Below are 23,662 nucleotides of genomic sequence, written 5' to 3'. Positions count from 1 at the left end.
AGATTTAGTGGGACAATGATACTAATTATTTATTTTGCATTTCTCAACCGCACATGATTGGGAGAGGAAAACAAGATGTCTGTAACTGTGACTCAATGTGTTCGTAAAAAAGATATTGTACACAACCAACGACACATTTACCAAATGCCGTCACCCTGCTTCATGTCAATCAATAAGTATGAACCATATCAAGTATTGGTGTACTAAAGCATATCGGATCACTTACAAGGTCAATTATTTACAGGATGCAAAACAATGGCTACTGGAGAAATGATCAAATGCAGTATAGGCTCTAATAATAACAATAATAATAATAATGATAATAATAATAAATATTGTATTTATATATTGCTTTTTAAGCTACTTACTTGCAAGTTACTTTTTAAGCTACTTCTTAGCAAGTTACTTTACAGTAGGGATGAGCTGATGTGATACTCAGTATCACATAGTAGTGGTCCTAAGATCCTTTTGGTTAAAACCAAAATCCTTTTTGGTCTTTCAGTCAGGGGCAGAAATGTATTACAAAAACATTTTTTTGGATAAACATCAGTAATTGAACTTTGGATTTGCTTGGAATTATTCTTTGTTGTGGTTCTGGTTTATGCTATATTATTGTTTTTATCAGTGTAATCAACACTATATTCACCAACTACCACAAACAAACCACTCAATGCCTGTGTGACTTTCACTGGTTCACTCTTCGTTAAGCCTTATTGACCACTTTACCTGTTGTCTCTTTTCAAACTCCAGTTTAATTGGCGACTTGATGCAGTTGCAGGTGTCCTGATAAGTCTGTTTTAGTGCCAGCTCCATCAGATGCTTGTGGTATGCACCTGCCATGTTGCCACACATGAAAATGATGATATTGGCCAAAATCTGTTTTAGAACAGAGGGAAGACAAAGCTAATATTAGATAGATATCAGAGAACATGCATTTATTTGAGCATGAATATGAAAAAACAAACCCGTGAAAGGATATACATTCAGATTGTACCTAATTAGAATTAACAGGAAATATTTTGTGCCTCCTGCAATTAAAATATTAAAGACGTGCCATTAGATAATATACCTATATACTGTATAGGCTGCAACTCCCCAGAAAGGCTTAAGGGACAATACATTTTCAACATACACTTAAAAGCTGACCAGACAAAAACGGATGCCATGTGTCAAATCTCTTATACCTGATCCTTATTTAAGTTGAATACACAATCAGTATTGTTTTCCTTTATAGTATTCACTTTGGTTTCTGCAGTATATTTCCTTTTTTCCATGGCTTTAAAAATGTCCCACATTTTCTTCCATTTATAAATGATTCATGTTGAAAATATAATTAAATGAAAATGAAATAAACCACAATCAAACACCGACCTACTTAATCAGTGGAAGTCCTGAAAAGGCAACATAGTAGCAACATGAATGTGACAAAAATGTTCCCTTAAGGGTACTAGGTAACTGACAACTAATATTAAGAAAAAAGAAATAACTGATTGTGAATCAGTTATCGAAAGGAAAAGGCATCCATCTGCTGATGACCTAAAAAAAAATACAGTAGCAGGATAAGTAAAGACAATAAGATGCGTGTGACCCTGACACTGCCCCTGCTCAGGTGTTCATTACCTAAAAATGGTATTTTGTATTCCTCACATCAGCTTAACTGTGGCTTTATCACATTTCCCTCTTCCCTGCTGCTAGAAAAAAATGAGACAAAAACTAAACAACAAATAAACCTGGTGGCTAATTATGTATGTGCCTTCACCTCTTGCTCTCTAATGAGCTCAGGTCCCCTGCACTAAATGGGCCTGTCTGTTCCCTAATTAATGTGATTACAGCAAACACCATATCCCAATACAGCTACCATTTGACCATGGCATGGCTTCTTAAGAAGTGAAGCTGCTGTTAATCGTAAAAAGGATCACTATAGATCAATTATAATCAAACAATAAATCTTAATTGATGAACTATCTGAATATTCCCTGGCCGGATGTGTTAGGCCTTTGTCATATAAACCTATATCTAGTTAAGTGAAGAACATCTATAGCTAATGTTTGAAATTTGAAACTTAATTGTATTGCTTCTGTATTCGTGAATCTGCCACCCTTTTACAGTCAATATCCCTTTTATCAACAATACAACAAAACTGTTGTGTTAAATAAGATACACAATGGTCTTCACGACCCACAGAGAGAAAACTGAAACATCCAATGTGTATTTTTAGACTGGCAGAAAGACAACATGTTTAACCACTGGCCCACAACTCACCCAGGTGGGCTTATGGCACCGAGCACAATATTTTGCAATTTAATTTGTATGTAATGTAATGTATTATATTTTTCTCTCCCACCTGACAGTGGACTATTAGAACTACAAGAGGTGGTTGAAAACCAAGTAAATTGTACACTTAAAAATTCCACATTAGATCTTTCTGTTACCACTGAAAAATCATCTAATTCATCTGTTACAGCAAGCCAAATATAGCCAGGAGCATGTACACACGTGTGTAACTGTGCTTATGAGGGCATCCCACACATGCTCTGCACATAAATGATAATCCTATATGGTTGCAAACTTTTATTTTGCTTGAGATAAATACCTGACACCTCTGCATGTCCTGCGTTGTATAACAAGACACAGACTATTCGTTAGCACAGTAATAATAAATTCATGAAGAGAAGGGTCATGATTGATATTCAGATACACATGCTGTTCCAAAGAAGTGAGTACACAAGGCAATATACCTGCAATGCCTTCATATTTGACAAGAGCAAACATGAGGGGTGTTCCATCTGAGCTGACACGATTTATATTCACATCGATTCTTCAGTATTTGGATTCAATGTCCATCAAACTAGTCACTGAATGTATCGTCTCTCTTCACTGTACATTTAGACGACGGTTATTATTTTGTTTCAATATAAAGTCTTATGAAACATTCTGGACTTTGAACTCAGTGTTTTGAACACTATTCTGTAGCACAGTATCAAGTACTGAATGAGTGAATGAGCAAGCATAACCAGATGGAGAGGAGTCTTTGTGGTGCTTCTCTGCAAAAGGATTTTCAATAGCCCATTATACACCGTATCATCATTTTAAAATTACACCTTGTACCATCTGCAGTCAGATCAGGGAGTAAAAAGTTGACTTTGAATCAAGTTTTTTCGTCTTTTTTTTTTTTTTTAAAGGCTAATGAAATTATATTTAGTTGAACCTGGGCTGCACTATTAGCTGGCATCTATTATACAAGACATGGACAGCAATCCAGCTCATCTCAAAAGGTCAGCTGTGTGAATCAGCTTATGTAACTCAGGGATACACAATTACAGATAACGGCAGCTTCAGGTGAGATGGCCTCTAAATGCTTTGAGCCATGGTGCTGAATTCTGGGATTATTTAAATGGGAGAGCTATAGCCTCAGTGCAGGCAATCATTTTTTTATTATACTACCAAGGGCAGAGGCATATATCTAAGATCAGTGTATTGACAGCAACATCGAGCAGATATGCTTACACCTTTCCTTCAACAGAAATGGGCAAAAGTGAGCATCAATAACTATGATTTGTAGGGCCATAGCAAACATTTTAAATTTACAACCACAAAGGTAAACTGAACATAAGATCCTTATGTGAGTGTAGTCTAAGACACCCAAATCCTGAGTGATAGGCAAGGAAAACATGTGGTCTCAAATTGCTTTGTGCAGTTTCAAATAAAAAGAAAGAAAAAAAAACGTATTAATAATTCAGAAAAGTATTGGACGATCGAGCCATTCATAACAGTACAACAGAGCATGTAATATATCGTAAGTCTTCAGATGTTTTTTCAGACATTGCTTAAATAAAGTGAGTGCTATGATGAATTATTAATGATTCAGCACTCAACAATTAATAAAGAGCACAAGCTGTTTTCAGTCTGCGAGGGGAGACTGTGATGTAAGGACACTTTGAATTTGTGCAGCTAATCATGGCACCAAGGCCAATATTCAACACACATCCATTAAAAAGGCAATGCATGTGAAATAAGCATTAAATAAAACATGCATCTTTAAAGTGTGTTTAAATCGCCTTAAGCCGAGCTGACTACACAAACGCTTGCAGTGTGGGTGAAATAATGCAAGGAGGGATAGGATTAATCATTTTCTGTTATATGCTCTTAAATCTGGACCGAACACAGGGTTTTACCTCTTGAATAAACAAGATGGTTCATATAGATTCCAATGGGAAATCACTGTCAAGTTTAATGGACTTGACAAAGAGCATAACGGCAGAATTCCTTCTGTTGCAACATCCCCTGAACGGTGTTTTATGCTTAGTTGGAACAATGAACAAGGTAGAAGGCATTCAATGGCTACAATTCACAAACTTATTGAAACACACACTTACATTTCCGGAAATGAAAGTAACTTAAATTACCAGCAAACTCGTAGTGCAAACATTCCTATGATGAGTATCTAGTAAATGTATGGACACTCGTATACTGTGTACTATATATATATCGAATATATAAATATATATACAGTGGCTAAAAAAAAATGTGTAAACCCTTTGGATTTCTCTGGTACTCTGCATACAAAATGATCTGTGATTGGTTTTTCATCTCAGTCAGAAGTATTTAACAAAAAGTGCTTGAGCTAACAAGGGACACTTAACAGAAACAATTCATTGAGCGTTCAACATCACTAAACAAATTAATTAAACATCCACCGTGGTGATGGACACAGTGAAAATCATTTACTTACGCAATTATAGCTTACCCAGAAGTGCTACTATACAGGAAGTCTAAAGACGTGAGAGTGTGTCATGTCAAAACAACAAATTAACTATTTGCCATCTGATTGAACAGCCCTAAAAGAAATCAAGCATTACATAGGTTCATTCTCCACAGCAAGACGGAGAGGTTTCTGGATCTGCTGTTTAGTAATCGCCGTCTAGCACAAAAGCCTCCCTGTCACCTAACCTCCCTGCTCCTATCTGACGAGGGCCAAAGCCTCTGCTCGTCCCAACACTGAGGGCTGGACTGATGTTGGCATGTTGCCAGACAAACACAGGTGGGGTGAAATGATTGAAATGAATTTGCATTCTCAGTTACAAACGTTAAAAAGACAGAAGACACACATTCATCGGTGGATCTGGCATTGAGAAAACATGTTTCTATCAAACACAAAGTTAGAATTGAGAATATTTTATAATGTTCGTCAACAATATATTACAGTTTGGGATTTGAGGCCAATCCTAGCTAACATAGGGCAAAGGGCGGTGGTAAACACCAAGTGTTCACTTAACATAATTTCATACAATACTGATGCTGTTAAATATATGTTATAGTACATGTGCAATCTATTCTATAAGTTAGTCAAACTAACCTGGCAGATAGTGACTGTGTATAACATACAGCCCCTGGTTGCCCAGATACCCAGTATGCCCATGCATCAGTGACACAAAGGTAAAATTAGAGAAAGAATACAAGAAAATAGGTTGGAAAATAGACACTCAAGTTAACTGAGGCATTCAAAAATAAATTAAATACAGACACAAAAAACACTATGGAAATGGATAAAGCAGCATAATTGCACCAACCACTGATAATTGATATATTATGCACATTATTTGTGTAAGACTATGGCTTCATTAAAGGGGAAATAAGTAGTTTATAGTGCCATCTAGAGGAGAGGCTGAAATTTACAACAAAGACCTGCTGCTCTGCTCACCCCCTCCCTTCCCTGAGCGCTACGGTATCAGCAGCTGGTCAAATGTCGTCCTCGTTGTCTTTCTCCATGTCAGCAGATGAGGTTTGTGAGGTGAGGGAGAGGGCGAGCTACCGCGGCCGTATCAGACGAAGCGGAGAGAGAGGAGGCGGGACTTCCGCTACAAGTAAAGAGACGCTTGTTTTGTTCTCTCACGTTTGTCCTTACAGGCTCCGGTAGAAACATGGCGTCCTTCTGCTAACGGTGGCTATGCAACCGCGGTCCGCGGTCATGTTATTTAACATGACTTTTTGAAACACTACGAAAATGAAACAAAAACTATTATACAGCGACTAGACAATGCAGGAGCACATAATGTGTATAAAAAAGTGGATTTTGGGTTATATAAACCCATAAATACTACATATTGTACCTTTAATTAGTATGAGTATACATTATACATACAATGATATTAGTTTGTATTAGGTTTAGATTTCCATTTTAGATTACTGGTCATTCATTTTTAAGACATAGTAATCTTTGAGTGGCTGTTATCTTTTATGAATAAAAGTAGGATTATGGGTATACCTGTTTATTTTCAATTCCTTTCGATGCAGTCACACATTTGTAGCTGAGGAATGCAGCCGACAAACGGAAAAGACATGCAACGACGTACAGGAAGTACAGGAAGAGGAAGGCATGGTAACCTGGCAATTATTACCATAATTATTATGCCTTTTTTGTATGCTAGCAATGCCCTTTGGGTCTTTGCTTTGGCTCTAAAATTTTAAATTACTTCCTGGTCTTTCTTTTTGTGATTACCAGGTAGGCATGGCTTTCATGTCATGCTTGCTGAATAAATGTCATTTCTTTCATACAGTAGTTAGAATTAGCCCTGGGATTATAGGTATACAAATAAGGCCAAATTAATTTTAGCCTGCATTATACCAATAATTAGTTTCCTGATAGTGTTATTTCTGAGTCTTTCTCTGCATATGCCAACTGCCTGAACAGTTGAAACAGCCTAAGTGCAAGAAAGTAGGTGACCTTTGAATAAAGTAGGGGTGAAAAAAAACACACATTAGAATTTATATCACTCACCTGCTATGCTAAATTAGTTTAGTTTAAAGGTCAGGTTTGTTTGTTTGCTAAGAATATATATATGTACTGCACAGGTAAAATGAACAGGAATGCATCATTTTGTGAGCAGGAAGGGGAAAATGTGCCAGAAAGACAGTGGAACACAAAAGACATTCCTCGGTTATATTTGATATAGTTTATAATAATATGCCAGTGTGTCAGTCATGTGGTAAAGAGGGTTGCAAATATAAAACAAAGTCTTAAACAATAATTGAACAGGTTAATAAGTAATAGTAAAAAAACTTATGAGTTATGTGATATTCACACAGCAAATCACATTCTCATAATAGTGTAATTAAACAATGAGCCTCTTGTTTGTTCATGATTGCATTGAATGTTCCTGGGATATACAGTTATTACCTGGCTCACCTGGGAAATCGGTGTGTTTGCGTTTGTCCATGAGATTTACATCCAGTGGATACGGTTTGTTGCTAAGGACATTTCTTTCTACTTGTGTTGCAGCGCTGTTATGTGCACTAGAAACAATGTGGTCCCCAAGGAGTAGCACCATTGCTGTGGCTGCTCTGTTCACTGCCCGAGTCACGACTGTCGTGGAGCTACATTACAGTATATGCAGCTCAGTAGCTGCTTAATTTTGTCTTATGTGGTTTCCCTGTACTTTGACTTCATCTGCTAATTGCATCAGCATCTGGGCTGATGTATGCACTCTGCTGAAAACTTAATTACACTGCATATGGGGTCCAGAGAAATGACGTGCCTATGAAATGATTCAGACAGTCAGTTAATGAATTCATTTTTTTTTTTTTTTTTTTTTTAACCCTTTACCAGTTAAGAACTATATAACTTCTGCAGACATCGAGATCTTGGACACATGGATTTCGCCCAGTCAATCAGCAGAGATTCAGCTGCGACACAAAAACTTAGGTGCAGGAAAAAATTATGATCATACTTCTCTGTATTCTCCTGCATCTATGGTAATAGCTCAACAAGTAATGATGGTGAGTTGATGCAGGGAAATGTCTAAAACATTCAGGTCAGGGGTCCCGGAGAACCAGGATTGGAAAAAATTGTTCTAAACTAATGTTCCTTTCACTTTATTTGTGTTTTTCAGTATATTCTTTTATATACTCTGTGGATTTTTCTTTTATTACCACAGATGGGCAAGGAACCATACATGGTACCTTCATGGGCCTTTATTTTCTTCATGAAAAAAAAACAACAACAACAAATACATACATCTCCACACTGTTCCCTGCTTCTTTTTAAATGTAGGATTGATGGTAAGATTTTTATTCAGCGTTACTTTGAATTGTACTTCTGTGAATGTCTCACTGAGTAGCTGCGTGTGTGCTTTTGGGTTAACTGTATGTTATGTTCTTGTGCGTACATAGAAATACAATCCCAGCATTCCCACTCGATGACCTTACCTGCCACACTACTGGCTCCATGGGATCGGCTGTCACAGACAGGCAGACGCTCAATACGATAGTATGTGAGGCCGAGGTCAGGACACTGGCAATGATGGCATCACGCATGGAGAACGGCAGCATAGTGTAAACCACAAACACAATGAAGAGGAAGAATGACACCTGTGGAGGGAAGGAGAGATAGATTAATCAGAAATTAAAGACGGAAATGCAATAATAAGTCAGTGCTAACAGACCTGTGGGCAAAAAAAGAACGCCGAATGCTTTCTGATGTGAAGTTTATGCATGTACATTACTCGTATTAATAAAGAACAGAAGGTTTGCCATCAAGAGACTCGGACAGGAAAAAAAAGAAAAATGATGGAAGGACATACTTTATTGGGATCAGCCAACCATAAATGTTACATGAATACATCTAAATATTTTCCAGTCGCCCAACTACAGCATTCTTAGCATCATCAGTTTACTTCAGGTCCCTTGACTGCTGGAAAAAATAGGGACAATCAACACTCACACTTCAAACCTGACACCTCTAATGCAGCACGTGGATTGCTTCCCTTTTTACCCAAGCTCCACAGCATCAGCACACACACACACACACACACACACACACACTAAACACACACATACACATCTTTAATATGCCTTCTGCTGCAGGGTTAAAGCAGCTCATCTGCTGCTGTACATGCACAGAATGAGACCAGTGTTCTCACAGGCAGAAGCCAGGTGCCAGTTAACCTTTGCAGGGCCAGTAAGAAATGTGGCTCTGGGTGTAAAGGGCAGTGTGATGGAAAGAGGAAAGGACAGAAAGCAACTGAAAAGCAGAAAACAGTACCTCCTCTGTTCAAGCTGAGGTGACTAAGATGCACCGTTTCTTCTCCTAAATACATCTGAACTGAATTAGAAAATGTTAAATTCTAACAAAAATGAGACCTTCTGTTTCACTATAGAATAATTACACTTAACATGCTTATCTACAGAGGGTTTATAATTTCTTCTTTCTACAAAAGCTCAACTCTCATGGCACATTTTTTAGGTCAAGTTCTTATAATTTAGTTTTTAACTGGTTTGTGTGGAAATGTTTCATCAAAAATATTGATCTGAACAATAAAACAAATTCATTGAAGAAAAAAACATAAATTCTTGTGCATTTTACGAAAATCTAAACACTTATCAGTGCAAGTCACATATATACTTTGGGTCAAGAACGGTTATTAAACTTTTAAGAATCATCTTTTTTTTCAAGCAGAGCTGCTCTATCCCTGAGTGAAAATATAGGGAAGCAGAGGGGAACTGCTGCTCTCCTTGAAATAGAATTGCAACAAATGAACATCAGTACAGTGTAGAAATAAGAAACTTAAACTATTCTAGTCTCTAGTCTATTTTTGTATGCACATCCTGAGTAACAAGGTAACGAATAGCATGGCACAACTCAAAAATCCTTTCACCATCAACATACTGAATGTGTTTCATTTTCATCTGCATCATGTTCTTGAAATGTTTATGTTCCTTTTTTCCAAAGGTTAAGGTTGTGTTAGACATTCAGCAAGAACATGTTCTGTATGTTTTTCCCTCAAATAGACTACAAGGCCGCCAAAGCTGAATCATTAAATGGCATTTAGCTGTCACCGAGTTTCTTGTAGCCATCTCATATACTCGACACTCAGTCGAGAGAAGAACTTTGTATTAATTACATTATTGGACTTAACTGTGGACAGATTCATATTTTTTTATTCATTGTCAGTTTAAACCAAGCGGATACGTAAAAAGCCTTTCCACCCTGAAGTCCAAGGCTGAATCATAGTCCAAGTACATCAGTGTAGAATTTTTTTCTAATTTTCACAGGGAACCACAGTGCCAACAAACAGATCAACATTCATGCTTATATTCCTATAAAGAGAATAATGATAAAAATGTGGAGCAGGAACTAAACTGGTCTGTGCTGTTGTGCCCTCCGTTAATAAAATTGAATTCCCAAGGCCATTCTACAAGATTAACACTGTGTTTCTAAACAAAAACAAAAAGCTTATTAGATCATGTTTTAGAAAAAAAAAGTATGTCAGTTTATGCCAAATAATATACTTCAGGAATACACTGCTGCAAGCCAAGAAACGTTATGGCTCTGAGACCACATAAACATTCCTTTACTGAATGCCTTCTGATATTAATTTGTTCTTTGTGTGGAGGGCTAAAGTTCTCAAAGTTTGATGGCATGAATGTGTGTGATGTTGACATATTAAAAACAGATATATAAATGAAAGGTATTCATCAAACAGGGGTTTCAAAAACATGCACACTACAGCATGCATGAAACAGCTGTTTGTACTCTGCATGTGGCTCAGACCCACAATAGAGGCAGGCGCACGCTAAATTAAATCATGGCTGCCAGCGACGGCATGAGTAAAAAGTGATTTTAGCCACTGAACAAAAGGATAACCTAAATAAAGTCTACGACCAGTCTCTCTTCTTCTGGATCTTGACAAAGAAGCACACAACAAAGACAGCAGTATTTAGGACACTGATGTATCAGTAGATAATACAACAGAACACAAATATAAAATAGTATTTTAGGGGGTTATGGTGAAAGTTATAGTATATGAAGTAGAGCTCCAATTAATCAGCAGAAAAAAATATTTTTATAGAATGAAAAACAAAACTGCTGATTCGTAAGTGTATTGACTTGATGGTCTTAGCATTGTACATTTTGTATTTCAGTCTTTGACCATTAAAAACTAAACCAAACTAAACTCTCTCCACACCACTCTCTTACACAGCTTTAATTGGACAAAGTCTTATTTTGTTCTCTCAATGTTATGGTGCAAAAATGCTGGAAACAAGATTTAGGATCCAAATGCTTTGCGAGGCAGAGCAGATGAGGGTTTGAGGCAGTCTGAAAAGAACACAGATATTGTAGCAATGCAGTTTTTCGTGAAACAACATTAACATCTAGCAAGACTCATCGTTTTATAGTTTGATGCAAATGGCAAAACTTAAAAATACAGCTGTGGAGTGGATCCGAGGGTGGTGTGAGACTGAGTAGTCATGATGGTGGCAGGCTGGCTGCAGTAACCTCAATTCAAGATCAAAGAAGCAGCTCCTAAATGTACCGTGTTAGCAAAACCAACCATTGTAAAGTTTCAGGATTCAAATAGAGAGGATCTGCTGAGAAATTTAGAAGAAAAAACAACAAGCAGAAGGCCAACAACATCTTTGGTTTATTTATTCACAATGCCTTAATTATGCCTATGCTGTATTAGCTTACTTCCTAATACAAGAGAGAGCTGCTAATTGCAGCCAGATATTGTCTAGAAAGGCTCTATAATTTACTTAGAGTCTAGAAAGTCTTTCTCAAAATGAACGTCTGAAATTCAATGCTGCTAACCTAATAATGAAAAACTATATCAAGGATAATGGAGAGGCTGCAGGGGGGTGATACCTGGTGGATGAGCCAGCAATACTCAATACATGATGCAGTAATAAAACAGTAAGAGCCTTTTCTTCATGGTGGTTAATGCAAGCACATGAGGACCCTCTACAATTAAGTGGATAGGGCTTTTGTGGTATCATGGTACAATCAACTCTGCTTCTGTTCCATGACTTAATTCCTTGAAAATGACACCAAGGAGGCTAAAATGAAGCAAATGATAAAGATGGAGTGCCAGATTACATCAGGCCATCAATCCAGTCTGTGGCAGAGATAAGTTTACAGGCTAGATTTACAGTGGAGTGCTGTGTCCCCTTTACTGTATGAGTCAGTCTGCTACTTTTCCCTAAAAGATGAATTTTAATTGTGAGGTATTAAAATAAAAAAAAATAAAAAAAATAACTGGTTAACCAATTCATTGTAAAGATGCAAAGTTGGAGCTGCAGAATTTTTAGTGTTTTTTGTTGTTATTTTTCCTGGTTGTCATTCAAAACAGGCTATTTTTGTTTTTATATTTGAAAACTATGCACGACAGCTTTGAGATTAATAAATGCTTGATTTGTTTCTCCAATCCCATAGGATTTAGAGAAACAATGAAATATGATTAAGGTTGTCATTGATCATATTTCTAGACTCAAGACTTTGACCTAATTTTACTCCTCCACGCACATGTAGCCTCTCACTTTCATGCTCTTCCTGCCTCGATTCTTTACACATTTTACCCCTTCAGGAGTTCCAAACCTACGCCTGTCATCTACCCGTCTTTACCTTCTAAGGCTGGAAGGTCTTCACTGTCACCAGTGCCATTAACCCCACATTTGCTTTAAAGGCTAATGAGACTGGCTGAATACTTACAAAAGGAGCATGCGTGTCTTTGTGTGCATGTGTGTGACACAGAAACGGAGTGTGATCGAGACAGAAAAAAAAGATAGGGGGGGGGGGGTTGAGGCAGAATCCAGACATCTGTCAGTGAGGACTGGACCACACAGATAAGCTCTTCTCTCCACCGTCGGCAAAGAGAGAAGGCTTTGTGGGGAGAGGATAAGCATCCGATTGATTCCAGGTTTGAAAATTGAAAGTGTAATGTATACAAACTAAAGTCACAGTGGTGATGAAGAGCAAAACACTGCTGAAGGAAAATCTGGAGCCTTTGTAAGACTTTTTACCCGACAGCATGCTGTGCATACTGTGCCATATGTGGTTCTCTATGAGGATGTCAACACAGTATACTGTACACACTAAGAAATCAAAGTACGAGACTGTACCTTTTGCTGTCACTCCAGTTGTACCCTATCAGGGTACAAGCACTTTCTCAGAGTGTAGAGGTACATTTTTGTCACTAGGGGTGCAGAAATGTTTCTTTAGAGGTACAAACAAGCAGGTACAAATGTTAAAGGTACAGTGCTTGTATCCTGATAGAGTTCAACTGGTGCGACAAAGCATTTGTACCTTTTTAGGTACAGTCTCGTACTTTGATTTATTAGTGTGTAGTTAATTGGACTGCTCACTGCGTCCCTATGTGAAGAAACTGATTCATACCACTGAAGAAAAGATATGAAGGTCACAAAAACAATATTTAATTATTTGATGAAGCTTTAGGTTACAGCCAAGTGGCAATTCATTGTATCATTGGCTCGTAGAGTTTAACTGTCATTTTGAAGCCCAGAATTTTCCAGAAACATGTTAGGTTTTTGAAACCAGAAGAATAAGTTTTAATGACACGGTGAACCTGGTAAGAAGCAAAGAGTGAATCTTGCTGTGTGTGCATGCACCGTCATTTACAACACAGCCATGCCCTAATCTATACTCCACTTTCTCACCCATTTTGCAGATGGAACCATACTTCAAAAATGACATGCAGTATTGAAGACTTGAAGCTAACCATAAATCCTGCAAGAAAAAAATAACTAAAGTTCTAAACTCAGTAAGAAGGGCATTTTCTCAAATACTTCCTTACATGATTTAATTGATTCATATATTTGTATTATTATATTGTGTATTATGAAGTTATGAGCTAATGAGCCACACAAAGTGCATGCAGACAATTGTAAAGATATAAAAAATGGTATGCAAGTACTACATTAAGGCAAGTACTCAAATGTAAGCGCCATATAAATGTGATATTGGTGCACCACGATATGAAGTGTTACACACTTCATATCCCTAGAACCCTGAAGCATAATTCAATCAGAAACACATGCATCAGAGAGCTGAGAGCTGGTTGAAATAACCAAGATCTCAACAAACCTGAAGTTTATTGGTTAGGGTTACAACAAGATCAAAATCTGTCACCAAGAACTGAATTTAAATTAATTATAGACAGAATGTTAAGCACTCAATAATAGTTAGCTCACCTCATAACATATGATGCTTCATATGTTAAAGGCTAAAAGCAATTATTCATTATCATTTGTTATTATCATAAATAATGGCACAGATTTTATCCCATAGGCAACCTCTCAGCAAAAATCCAGCTCATTCACAGAAAATATTTTCTAATAAGTAGTGACCATGATCAGTTTGATGGTTGTAAATTAAACTGCGTCTTAAGGCTGCTACTACTCAGTGAAGAGAAAGAGAAAAAAGCAGTGGACGAGAGAGCTATAAATCAAATACACAGAGCGATAGTTAACTCTGATCGGTGCAGAGACACTTCTGAGTGAATGAGTCTTTCATACAAACACAGCCTGTAGCTCTCTGAAACTGGAAGTGTAGGTATAATGCAGTTGCATACATTTCGCTCAGGCAAGTTGTTGGACTTTAATTTTTAATTATTCAAAAAAAAATGACAGCTTTTTGCAATATTCCACTTGCCCCGACATTTTGATGTGATATGCTTTTTAAGAACATTGGATGTTCCATATAGTGCATGAGATTACCGTGTAAACAAAAAAAGATGCATTTATGCATAGATTGCGGACTAGCTCTATCCAAATCACAGTAGCAATACAATTTAATGTGTTCCAATTAAAGTCATGTTATTTCCTGTAGTGAAGACATACATTTAGCTATTTAGCATGCTAGGGATTTGTGGAAATTTGTTTTTGTTGTAACAATTCTTCTTGGCACTAAATCTAATAGCGTTGGAAAGCCCATTTATTTCACTTTTAAATGCTGCCACGTTTGTATGGAAAATGCATTTGGGGGTTGAGCAGTGGAGTCGAGTATACAGGCTGCACGCATGAAAAACTTGCCAAATCTTAACCAATGCCAAACAGCTATTCTGCTACAGACTTTGGTGTCATTTATTGGATTGGACAATTGAAGTCTGAAGAAACAAGATGTATTAGCATATTCATTTATTCATTTAACTAACATGGGCCTGAGTAGCATGTGGAAGAACCACTCAACAGCTTGGCACCTCCCAATGCTGGCCACCAGCTTGGCCACACACTGCTGGGGGATGGCTTCTTCTTCAACCAGCATTTGTTGCAGGTCAGCCAATGTGGTTGTGTTGGTCACTCTGGCATGGACAGCACGCCCAAACTGCAGTGTTTAATGGGGTTGAGGTTAGGACTGCAGGCAAGCCATTCCATCCTCCCCACTCCCAAATTCTGGGGGTAGTCTCTGATAAACCCCGCTCTGTAGGGGTAAGTGTCGTCATCTTAGAGGATAGAGTTCGGTCCCAGACTGTGGAGATATGGGATTGCCACAGGTTGCAGAATCTCATACTGATATCTCTGCATTGAGATGGCCTTGTTTTTCCAGCGAGGGAGATGCTGCCATACCCCATCACACTGTACACCAAAAGCTACTGGTGCAGCAATCAGAATAGCATTTTCCACATCTTCTGTACACTTTGACCCTACGATCCAAATCCAAATCTGGACTCATCGCTAAACATAACGTTCCAGTGCACAGAGAAGATTTGGCACAGTTTTCATGGGCACAACCCACATACTCAACTCTGCTGCACAACCCACAAATGCATTTTCCTCACAAATTTGGCACTATTTAAAAAGGAAAATACACAGGCTATCCAACAGTATAGCATGTATTGTCAAGAAGCATTGTTACAACAAAAGTAATTGACCAAACCTCCCAAATGTCCTTACTTTTTGTGCCAAGTTTATTTAATCCAAAAAAAACTGTACTTGGTCACACATGGTCTACTATTGTTATACCAACAGAATTATATCAAAACCCTTTATTTCCAACTAATGTATGCAGTTATATCTTCATGCACATTTTGTTACTACTCTAGGAATGAATTCTTCAAAAGTCAATGACCAACGGTCTCGGTAAAGATCACAGTGACTGCTCAAACAGCCACTTCACTAATTACAGTACATTCCAATGTGAATTGCTGTCTTCACAGCAGTAGCACTGTCTTTAGTCACAGTGCTTGAAATATCCTTTTACCTGGCATACCACAGATGAACCATGTTAAATTTAGCTGGATATTGTCCTTTCAAGCTCGATTTAATGTTGTTTCTAAAACACTATTATTTGTTGAAATATGTATGTATAAAACTTATTATTAAAGCTAATTCAAAGATGCAGCAACAATTACCACCGTGAACACAAAATGTTGCATATATTATTATTATTATTTGTTTTTGTTAAAGACAAAAAGAAAGGGTAATCCCAATTTGTTTGGAGCTCTTTTATAAGCAACACCAACTTGATCAATAGCATTAGCTGATGGTTGTTCAATAGAAAACTATACAGCACATGCTACTGGAAACCAAAACCTTTGCGGTGGTTGCAAATTAACAATTTAATTGTTAATCTGCAAAAAACAAACTTGTTACAGTGTAGAGTGTATAGGTGTAAAGTATGTTGATAAACATTTGACAAACCCTGTACTAACCACTGGTGACTGACTTTTGACTAGCAAAGAATAAGAGCAATGTTTCCTTAAATGTCTGATAAGGAAAGAGGGAATAGAGCAACCCCTCCCTGTGTTTTCTTTTGCCAATTATTTCTACAAATTATTGTCATACTGAAATGCTACACAGCCATTACTGAGACTAAGAGTAAGGGCCAATTTAACAATGATACCATTGACAGAATTTTCACATGCTTTTATGTACAGTATGTCTTGGCAACAAATAGTTGTTACCAAGAGGATAATAACCCAATTAATTAAAAAGGGAACACATTTGTACCATTCATTACTGTCTCCTGCCTGAAAGCAAACCATGTCTCATCTCTTCTGTGGCATTATTTGTACTCAAACTGAGCAGGGTTAAGGGAAATTAGTACAACACATTTGATCTAATTCCCCATGTTTTGTTGATTGGGCATCAGCAAAAATTGTAAGCATAGTTCAATATAGTAACAAAAAATTCTATGTAATGATTTTCATCACAAAGTCAATATAAAACAGTAAAAAAAATATACCATTTAGAGAGATCCTAAGTTCATGTATCTATGGTCACAAGCATTCATCCATTGAGCAGAAGCCTGGTGTGAGAGCCATGGGATAAAGGCCATCATCCTTAATGAGCTAAAGTTGTACATGATGGATAGGGTGGTGGTGAGGCATAAAGACCTACCTCCAATTACGGTTTCATTCCTAACTTCTCATGGTTACCTCCTTGCTACTGCCCAGAAAGCATTTTATTAACTCAGATATTTACTTTGCTTCCCTTTGTATCTTTTTCTCAAGCCAACATCTACATAGCAACTCCACAGTAACACCAAGGACCTGAGTGACAACAGATTCAAAAACATGTAATGATATATGTAACAAACTGAACTCCAGATGTCAAAAACATCATCTAAAACGACTTTTGTTGAGTATAAGATTACTGCATGCAAAAATGATGTCATAATGATCTACAGTCACATATTTTGTCGGCAGACTACAGGTGACATAATTACAAGCAGTTTACATGAATTCAGTGCACAATTACACACAGACGGGAGTGGAGCTCTACATCAGCCTGCTGAAGGGCAGAGAGCTGTGTCTTTGAGCCACAGGGAGAAACCTGCTCTAAACGCCTGAAAAGGTGTGTGACGTCATTTTGGCCTGTGAGATTCTGGACATAAAGGACAGAAAAAAAGTGTAGCCAGATGATCTCATAGCCGCAAAGCATGAGGGATGAGCGCTGGTGCACAACAACTCCTTCAACTTCCTTTGACCCCACTTTTCAGGCTGACAAACTGAATCACCTTGTTTTTTTGTTTCTTGATTTGTTTTTTTATTCTGATCTTATTATGCATATTGAGCTTATGAATCTTTTCTTCGTGTTCGTATTCTGCATCTTGGTATAATAATCTCAAGGGCGAGGTATCTAAACCAAAAATATCTACACCATACATAATGTATATTATTTATATATCTATATGATTTACACAGTTCTGTGTGAATAAAGAGATATGACCTACATTTAAATCACTCACTGATGGCTAAAGTAGACCATGCTTTCCATGGTGATAAACAAGATGAACGTATACTGGATATACCATAGTAAGATCAGCCAAACAACAATCCTTCATTTCCTTATCTATAATATGACAGCAAACCCCTATAAACACACAGTGTAGTGCCAGTCAGCAAAATTGTGATCAAAAAGTGTTAATTCACATGGCAGTCCAATAGAAATAATGGCATAAATAAATTGACGTGTGAATCAATGCCTCTTCAGTCACGACTTTGTGATAGATAGGCCCACACTACACATTTGACTCGCCAAGTAATGTTGAATGGGTTTCAAATGCTTTCAAATATTGAAGACCTAATGTACTGGGATGTTTGTCAATGAGCCCTGCTGCAGGATGCATCTGTTTGTCTGTAACTTATGATGTATAGTGAAAGGTGAAATCCAACTCCTGTGCTTATACTGCCACACTCAAAAATAAGCCATACAAACTTTACAGACAAACTGGTCTCTGGTTCAGCAAGATTTTTATGCATTCTGACTCATGTCCTGCTACATAGTACAGAGACGTTCAAGAGGGGCATAGTCAGTGAACCTGTGCTACTGCCCCAAGAAGCTTGAATAATGTATTGATCGACACAAGTAGATTGGCAGCAGTTTTGCACACAAACATCTGCGAGTCTCCCCCTGTACCAGCTGGCTGCTCTTTAACATCAATATGACATGAAAAATGGCATTTGTGGGGTCATATTCCATGGGGCAGCATTCAGTCTGACTATGCACCTACCATGAAGTCCAATTTCAGTTCCTGAACTTCAGCAGTTCCAGCAATAAACATGAACAACACAACAGAAAATGTTATGTTTGATCACTGGCATTATATTCACAAACTTTGAGAGACAAACTGATGTTCCACTCACTCTATCTGCACCATTGGTTGTATTACTATAAAAAATGATTTAATTTTCATATAATACTGCAAACCACACTGCTGCAAGACAATCAGTTCAACACTAGGTCAGTGGAAGACATCTAACAGTTAACCTACCAACTTTAAGCCAATTTTCTGAGTCACTGCAGTGACAGGGGACAGGGCAGAGTGAAGGATTGATACCGACTAAAGTCTGTGGCCAACATTTTCCTCCAGTGAAGCATGCACCCTGACCCCCATAACTGGCTACCTTTTTCTCCAAAGGCTTGGTATTTCATGGTTTTGTGGAGTCTATACTCCTTTACAAATGCAGGTTAACCATCAGAATATGTAAAGCTTACAAAAATCCCACGTTTTAATTCAAAACAGAAAAGCACAGCTGAATTTAAAAGGCAATTTCCACTGATGCCCTCTGTGTTAACACATGACCCTGTACTTTCAATATGGGGTAACTATGTTCATCATTTCTAATAGTTTTTAATTACTTTCTTTAATCTTCCGTCTCACCTTTAAAGCCACCTCATAAAAGTCAATGTACCACATGTTTGCCAACAAAGAAAAAAATATAGATTACATATGGGTCTTACCTGATCCCACGGACAGATGATCCCTCCAGAAAACATAAAAAGGTAACCCATGGCAACCAAGCAGGCCCAAATGACCATAGAGAAAATACGTAGAAGCTTCTTGAAGATGGATTCAATGCAGACAAGTACAAACACAGCCAAGAAGATGGCCAGTGCAGTGGGTACAGTGATGACAAAGGCCATATGGTCCTCAACGTTCTGAAAAAGGGGGAAAAAGGTGGGAAAATATGAGACAAATGACAGAATGTAGGAGAAGGAAATATTTATCAGGTTAAAGAGAAATAATGGGAAAAGCTGGGTTGTCCTTAGAGAGTTGAATAAAAAACAATGGAGGCCTATCAAGGGGGCATGCAACATCAAAACTGTAATAAAAAGCCTCTCCTCATCTCAGGCTTTCCTCTCAATGTGCTGAAAATACAAAACAGAGAGATGTGAAAGGCAGCAAATGTAGTCCTAATGTTCCCTTTCTTAAAAACACGAAAAAACACAAGGTGTCATTGCTTTAATAGCATTGCTAGAGGTAATTGAGACTGGGAAGATGAAACAAAATGTATTTTTGCAACACAATATACTGTGAAAAGACTTAATGGCTGACTAGAAATAGCCTGAAAGGTCATACTAAACAAAGATATTAAGAGGGTGGATAGGTTAAAAAAACAAAAAAAACATGAGAATGTTTCAGGCACTAACATGATGCAATACTGTCAATCACATCCAATAACAGTGGCTCAGTTGTAGTGTTGCAGCATCACTGTTGTTCAAAGTTTAACTGTTAATCATGATTGTAATGTAAATGAAGTTAATTTAAAAAAAGGACAATATGATGAAATGAAAGTCCTACTGTACAGTCACTTCAGCATAAAGGGTACAGTGATGCACAACTCCTAACTAAATGCCAACAATCACATTTTGGTGGAGAAGGGACATAAAGGCAAAATTGAGATGGTGAATAACTCTATACTAAAGATAATAAAATAAATCACAATTTCTGCATTTAATTATTCCTTCGTCTCTGATACTCATGCAGCCACTTATTACAATATTTTAAAATATAAATGTGCATGCCTCATATTAACCTTCTTTTTTTGAATGTGTACTTTTGTATCAGCTCTCATAAAAAGTGCACAAAGTAAATCAAATTAAGTCATTTAATTAAAAGCTAAACTATTTCAAAATGATTGAACACAAAAAAAAGAAAGAAAAAAAACTCAAAAACCTCATAGAAAGTTGAGCCCCATTCATAATACATTTGATGCTGTCTTTCTGAAACTCACTTAGATCTGAATGTTCTGATAAAAATTTCAGGAGTTTCTTAAAGGTAAGCAGCACAGGGAAATGAGTCATTTCTGCTGCCTGCCCTTGCCATGCTTCATCCCATCAACACTTTTCTAGTGGTGTGACAAGATAGAAAAGGATCATGGTGTGGACATGAAAGCCAGAAGCGGCACGTCATTACTGCCGCTACATACAGATGGCGTAGGAAATCTGAAAAATGCACAGATGTGAATGTACACTCCAACCTATTTTAGCTCTAGACACAAATTGATGGGACCTCATAGTGACACAATTTGTCCATCTGTGCAGACCATTTAGTTTGTCTGCCCATTCATTTTTTTAAATTAAGCACATCTAAAAGATGTCATGAATGCCATAAATTAATGGTCTAATTTGCTCTTTTTCTGTCATTGCAAGCACTAATCACTGAAACTGCATTTTGCTCCATTCCATCATTTGTTTTTCAGATGTGACCTTGCTATCCGTTTTTCTGCCAGCCTATTTCACAGTGCTAGTCTTTGCACTTCTGTCTTTTCTCTCCCTCTTTCACCCTCTCTAAAGCCCCCCCCCCCCACCCCCACTTTCGCTCTGTCTCTTTCTCATGCATGCAGTCAATGCACTGGGACAGGAGAGCATGTGGCTGTAGAGAGCCACATCTCGCCCAGAGCAGAGCTCAAAAAACAGTAAAGGATTTAGGTCAGCCAGTAAGCAGAATGAAGGGATGATATGATAAAAATAAAATAGATGTGAGGTGGTAAGAGATCACACAAGCACAAGAATGGAGACGACGATCAGTAGAGGGTGGGGTTTGCAAACGTTATGCCTTTACAGCATAGGGGTTAAAGAAAAACAGAATGTAGAATGGAGACAGAGCAAAGAAAAACACATTTAGTGAAATGCTTATTTGTCATTTTGGGCAACCATCTTTCTAAAGCCACTTTAATCAAATAACTTTCTCTCTCGGGACCTGAATGGCGACTTTCCCTACAATTCCATAAAAAAAAATGAATGTTGCTCAAACATTTGAGACTGACCCCTAAAATGCAAGTATAACACAATATATTCACAGGCGTGTCATCTATGGATAGTCATATTGCTTTGGAACATATTTCTGGTGTCAAATAGCAATGATTTGCAACATTATCATATTTGCACTTGTGCCAATTTTGAATTATTTTTTCACACTCATTTAAAGGCTGTTCCTTCCTAATCTGTCACCCATGTTACGGTGCATTTAAAGAACTTCACCATGAAGGATGACTATTCTGTTTCCATTGGGTTAGTCATGGCTGCAGTATATATAGTTTCTATTGATTATATCAGTTCAGAGGAGTTGTGTAAGCCAGAGAGTAATGCGCGTTTGTCACTGCTCTCCGTCTCCTTCAGTGAATGTAAGATTTATCTCCTCTTAACAGCTGACTCCGCTAAGACACAGAGAGGCACTATCCTGACGCAAAAATTTAATTAAACTATAATAAGGTTATATTAGAAAATCCTAGACTAAAATGGCAAATGTTTTAGTAGGTACTTAGTAGTTATCTCAGATTTTTTTTTATAAAGCCCAGAATGACACTGTATTTTACAGTGTGACTTGCCTTAACTTTTTCAGGTTTATAGTGAAAATAATCCTTTCAAAATAGTGACAGAGAAAAACAAGTTTCCTTTTTCCAGTTCTGTCAACCATAAGCTCACACAATAACCAGGCTCTTTTCCCCCCACTCACTTTTAGCTCATGCTTCTATTCACATTAGTGTTACGATGAGGACCTCATGCTGTGAGAGTGTGCACAGTGGTGAAGCAAAAGCACGTATGTGTGAGTTGATCAGAGAGCCTACTACTGCATTTGACAGAGTGTGTGTACAAAGCCAGTTTTTGTGACTGTGTATGATATGCATGCTTACTGTATTACTGCTGTCTCCCACTTGACTGGTCAATTTGTTTTGAACAACTTAAGTCTCACCTCAAAATGGCTGTCCAAAGTTAACTTTGCACAATCTATAACTTAAAAAGTGCAAGCAAACTGTACAATATGATGCTGGGCAACTTTGCATTTAATAATTTAACTGACTGAAAGCACACGGTTTGTTGCTTGTGATTTACAATGGCCATTTTTTGTTGATTGAAGTATCAATTCATCATTTGAAGGGTAAGTATAATTTCAAAATCGAGATTTTCTTTGGTTGTCCTAGTCATAAACATAAAGGATATACAACATAACATGGTAAGAATATCAATACTTTTTATGGTCCTGGATGTTTATAAGTACTTTTGAGAAAAAAGGAAATTGTATCTCTTTGTAAGTTGTGAATCAGAAGCTTACCCGTCCTGAAGCAAAGAACACAGTCAACAGAGCCAGACAAGCTCCCATCACTATGAGCAGCAGAAACACAATCAGTGGATGCTGCTGGCTCATACAGTAGTAGGACTCATACAGCCAGTCCGGGGACCTGTTCCTCTTCTCCTGACCACCTCCTCTATCCCCCTCACCAGACTCGCCCGCCCGGTCCAGGAAATACCTTTTCCTCCGTATTGCTTCTTGCCACATGGATCTTGGAGCCGAGGGTGGGGGAGAGGAGGGAGAGAACACAGAGGTGGTGGTCCCGGCTGAGTTATTAGTTTCCACCACGGATGAGGAGCAGTTGCCTTGTTCAGATCTCCTGTTTTTGGTCCTGTTGGGCACCCTGTTGTAAAAGCTCCTGACATCCAGTGTATCCTTTGATTCCTGCTCCTCCACCTCCTCTCTTAAGTCCTTCAGGCAGAGACAACTAAAAGCTGAAGCTGAGTCAGAGTCAGAGGAATTGTGCGCTGGCCGGAGAGGTGGCAAGAACGCACTAAGGGTAGAGCGCAGCATCCTCCTCTTTCTCCTTCTGCCAACATGTTGGAGTGGGAAATGAAGGGAATGCAGAGACTG

The 23,662-nt window shown here is 37.9% G+C and overlaps 1 protein-coding gene across 2 annotated transcripts in view; it reads right to left on the bottom strand.

Moving 5' to 3' along the window:
- Positions 1 to 23,662, bottom strand: part of adcy2a (adenylate cyclase 2a) — a gene marked incomplete at both ends in the record, with an annotated part of 41,929 nt that extends 18,267 nt beyond the window's left edge. The window contains 4 exons of one of the 2 annotated variants that reach the window (XM_083889851.1): positions 727 to 876; positions 8,206 to 8,367; positions 19,477 to 19,674; positions 23,072 to 23,662. In XM_083889851.1, coding sequence (XP_083745977.1) covers positions 727 to 876; positions 8,206 to 8,367; positions 19,477 to 19,674; positions 23,072 to 23,602 — 1,041 coding nt within the window. The remainder of the gene's footprint in view (positions 1 to 726; positions 877 to 8,205; positions 8,368 to 19,476; positions 19,675 to 23,071) is intronic. The other variant, XM_083889850.1, reaches the window with a different exon arrangement.

The sequence above is a fragment of the Microchirus variegatus genome (assembly GCF_963457635.1).
Source record: "Microchirus variegatus genome assembly, chromosome: 1".
In the NCBI taxonomy this organism is placed as follows: domain Eukaryota; kingdom Metazoa; phylum Chordata; class Actinopteri; order Pleuronectiformes; family Soleidae; genus Microchirus; species Microchirus variegatus.
Note: the sequence above shows the minus strand (reverse complement) of the source record. Positions and strands in the feature narration are given on the sequence as shown.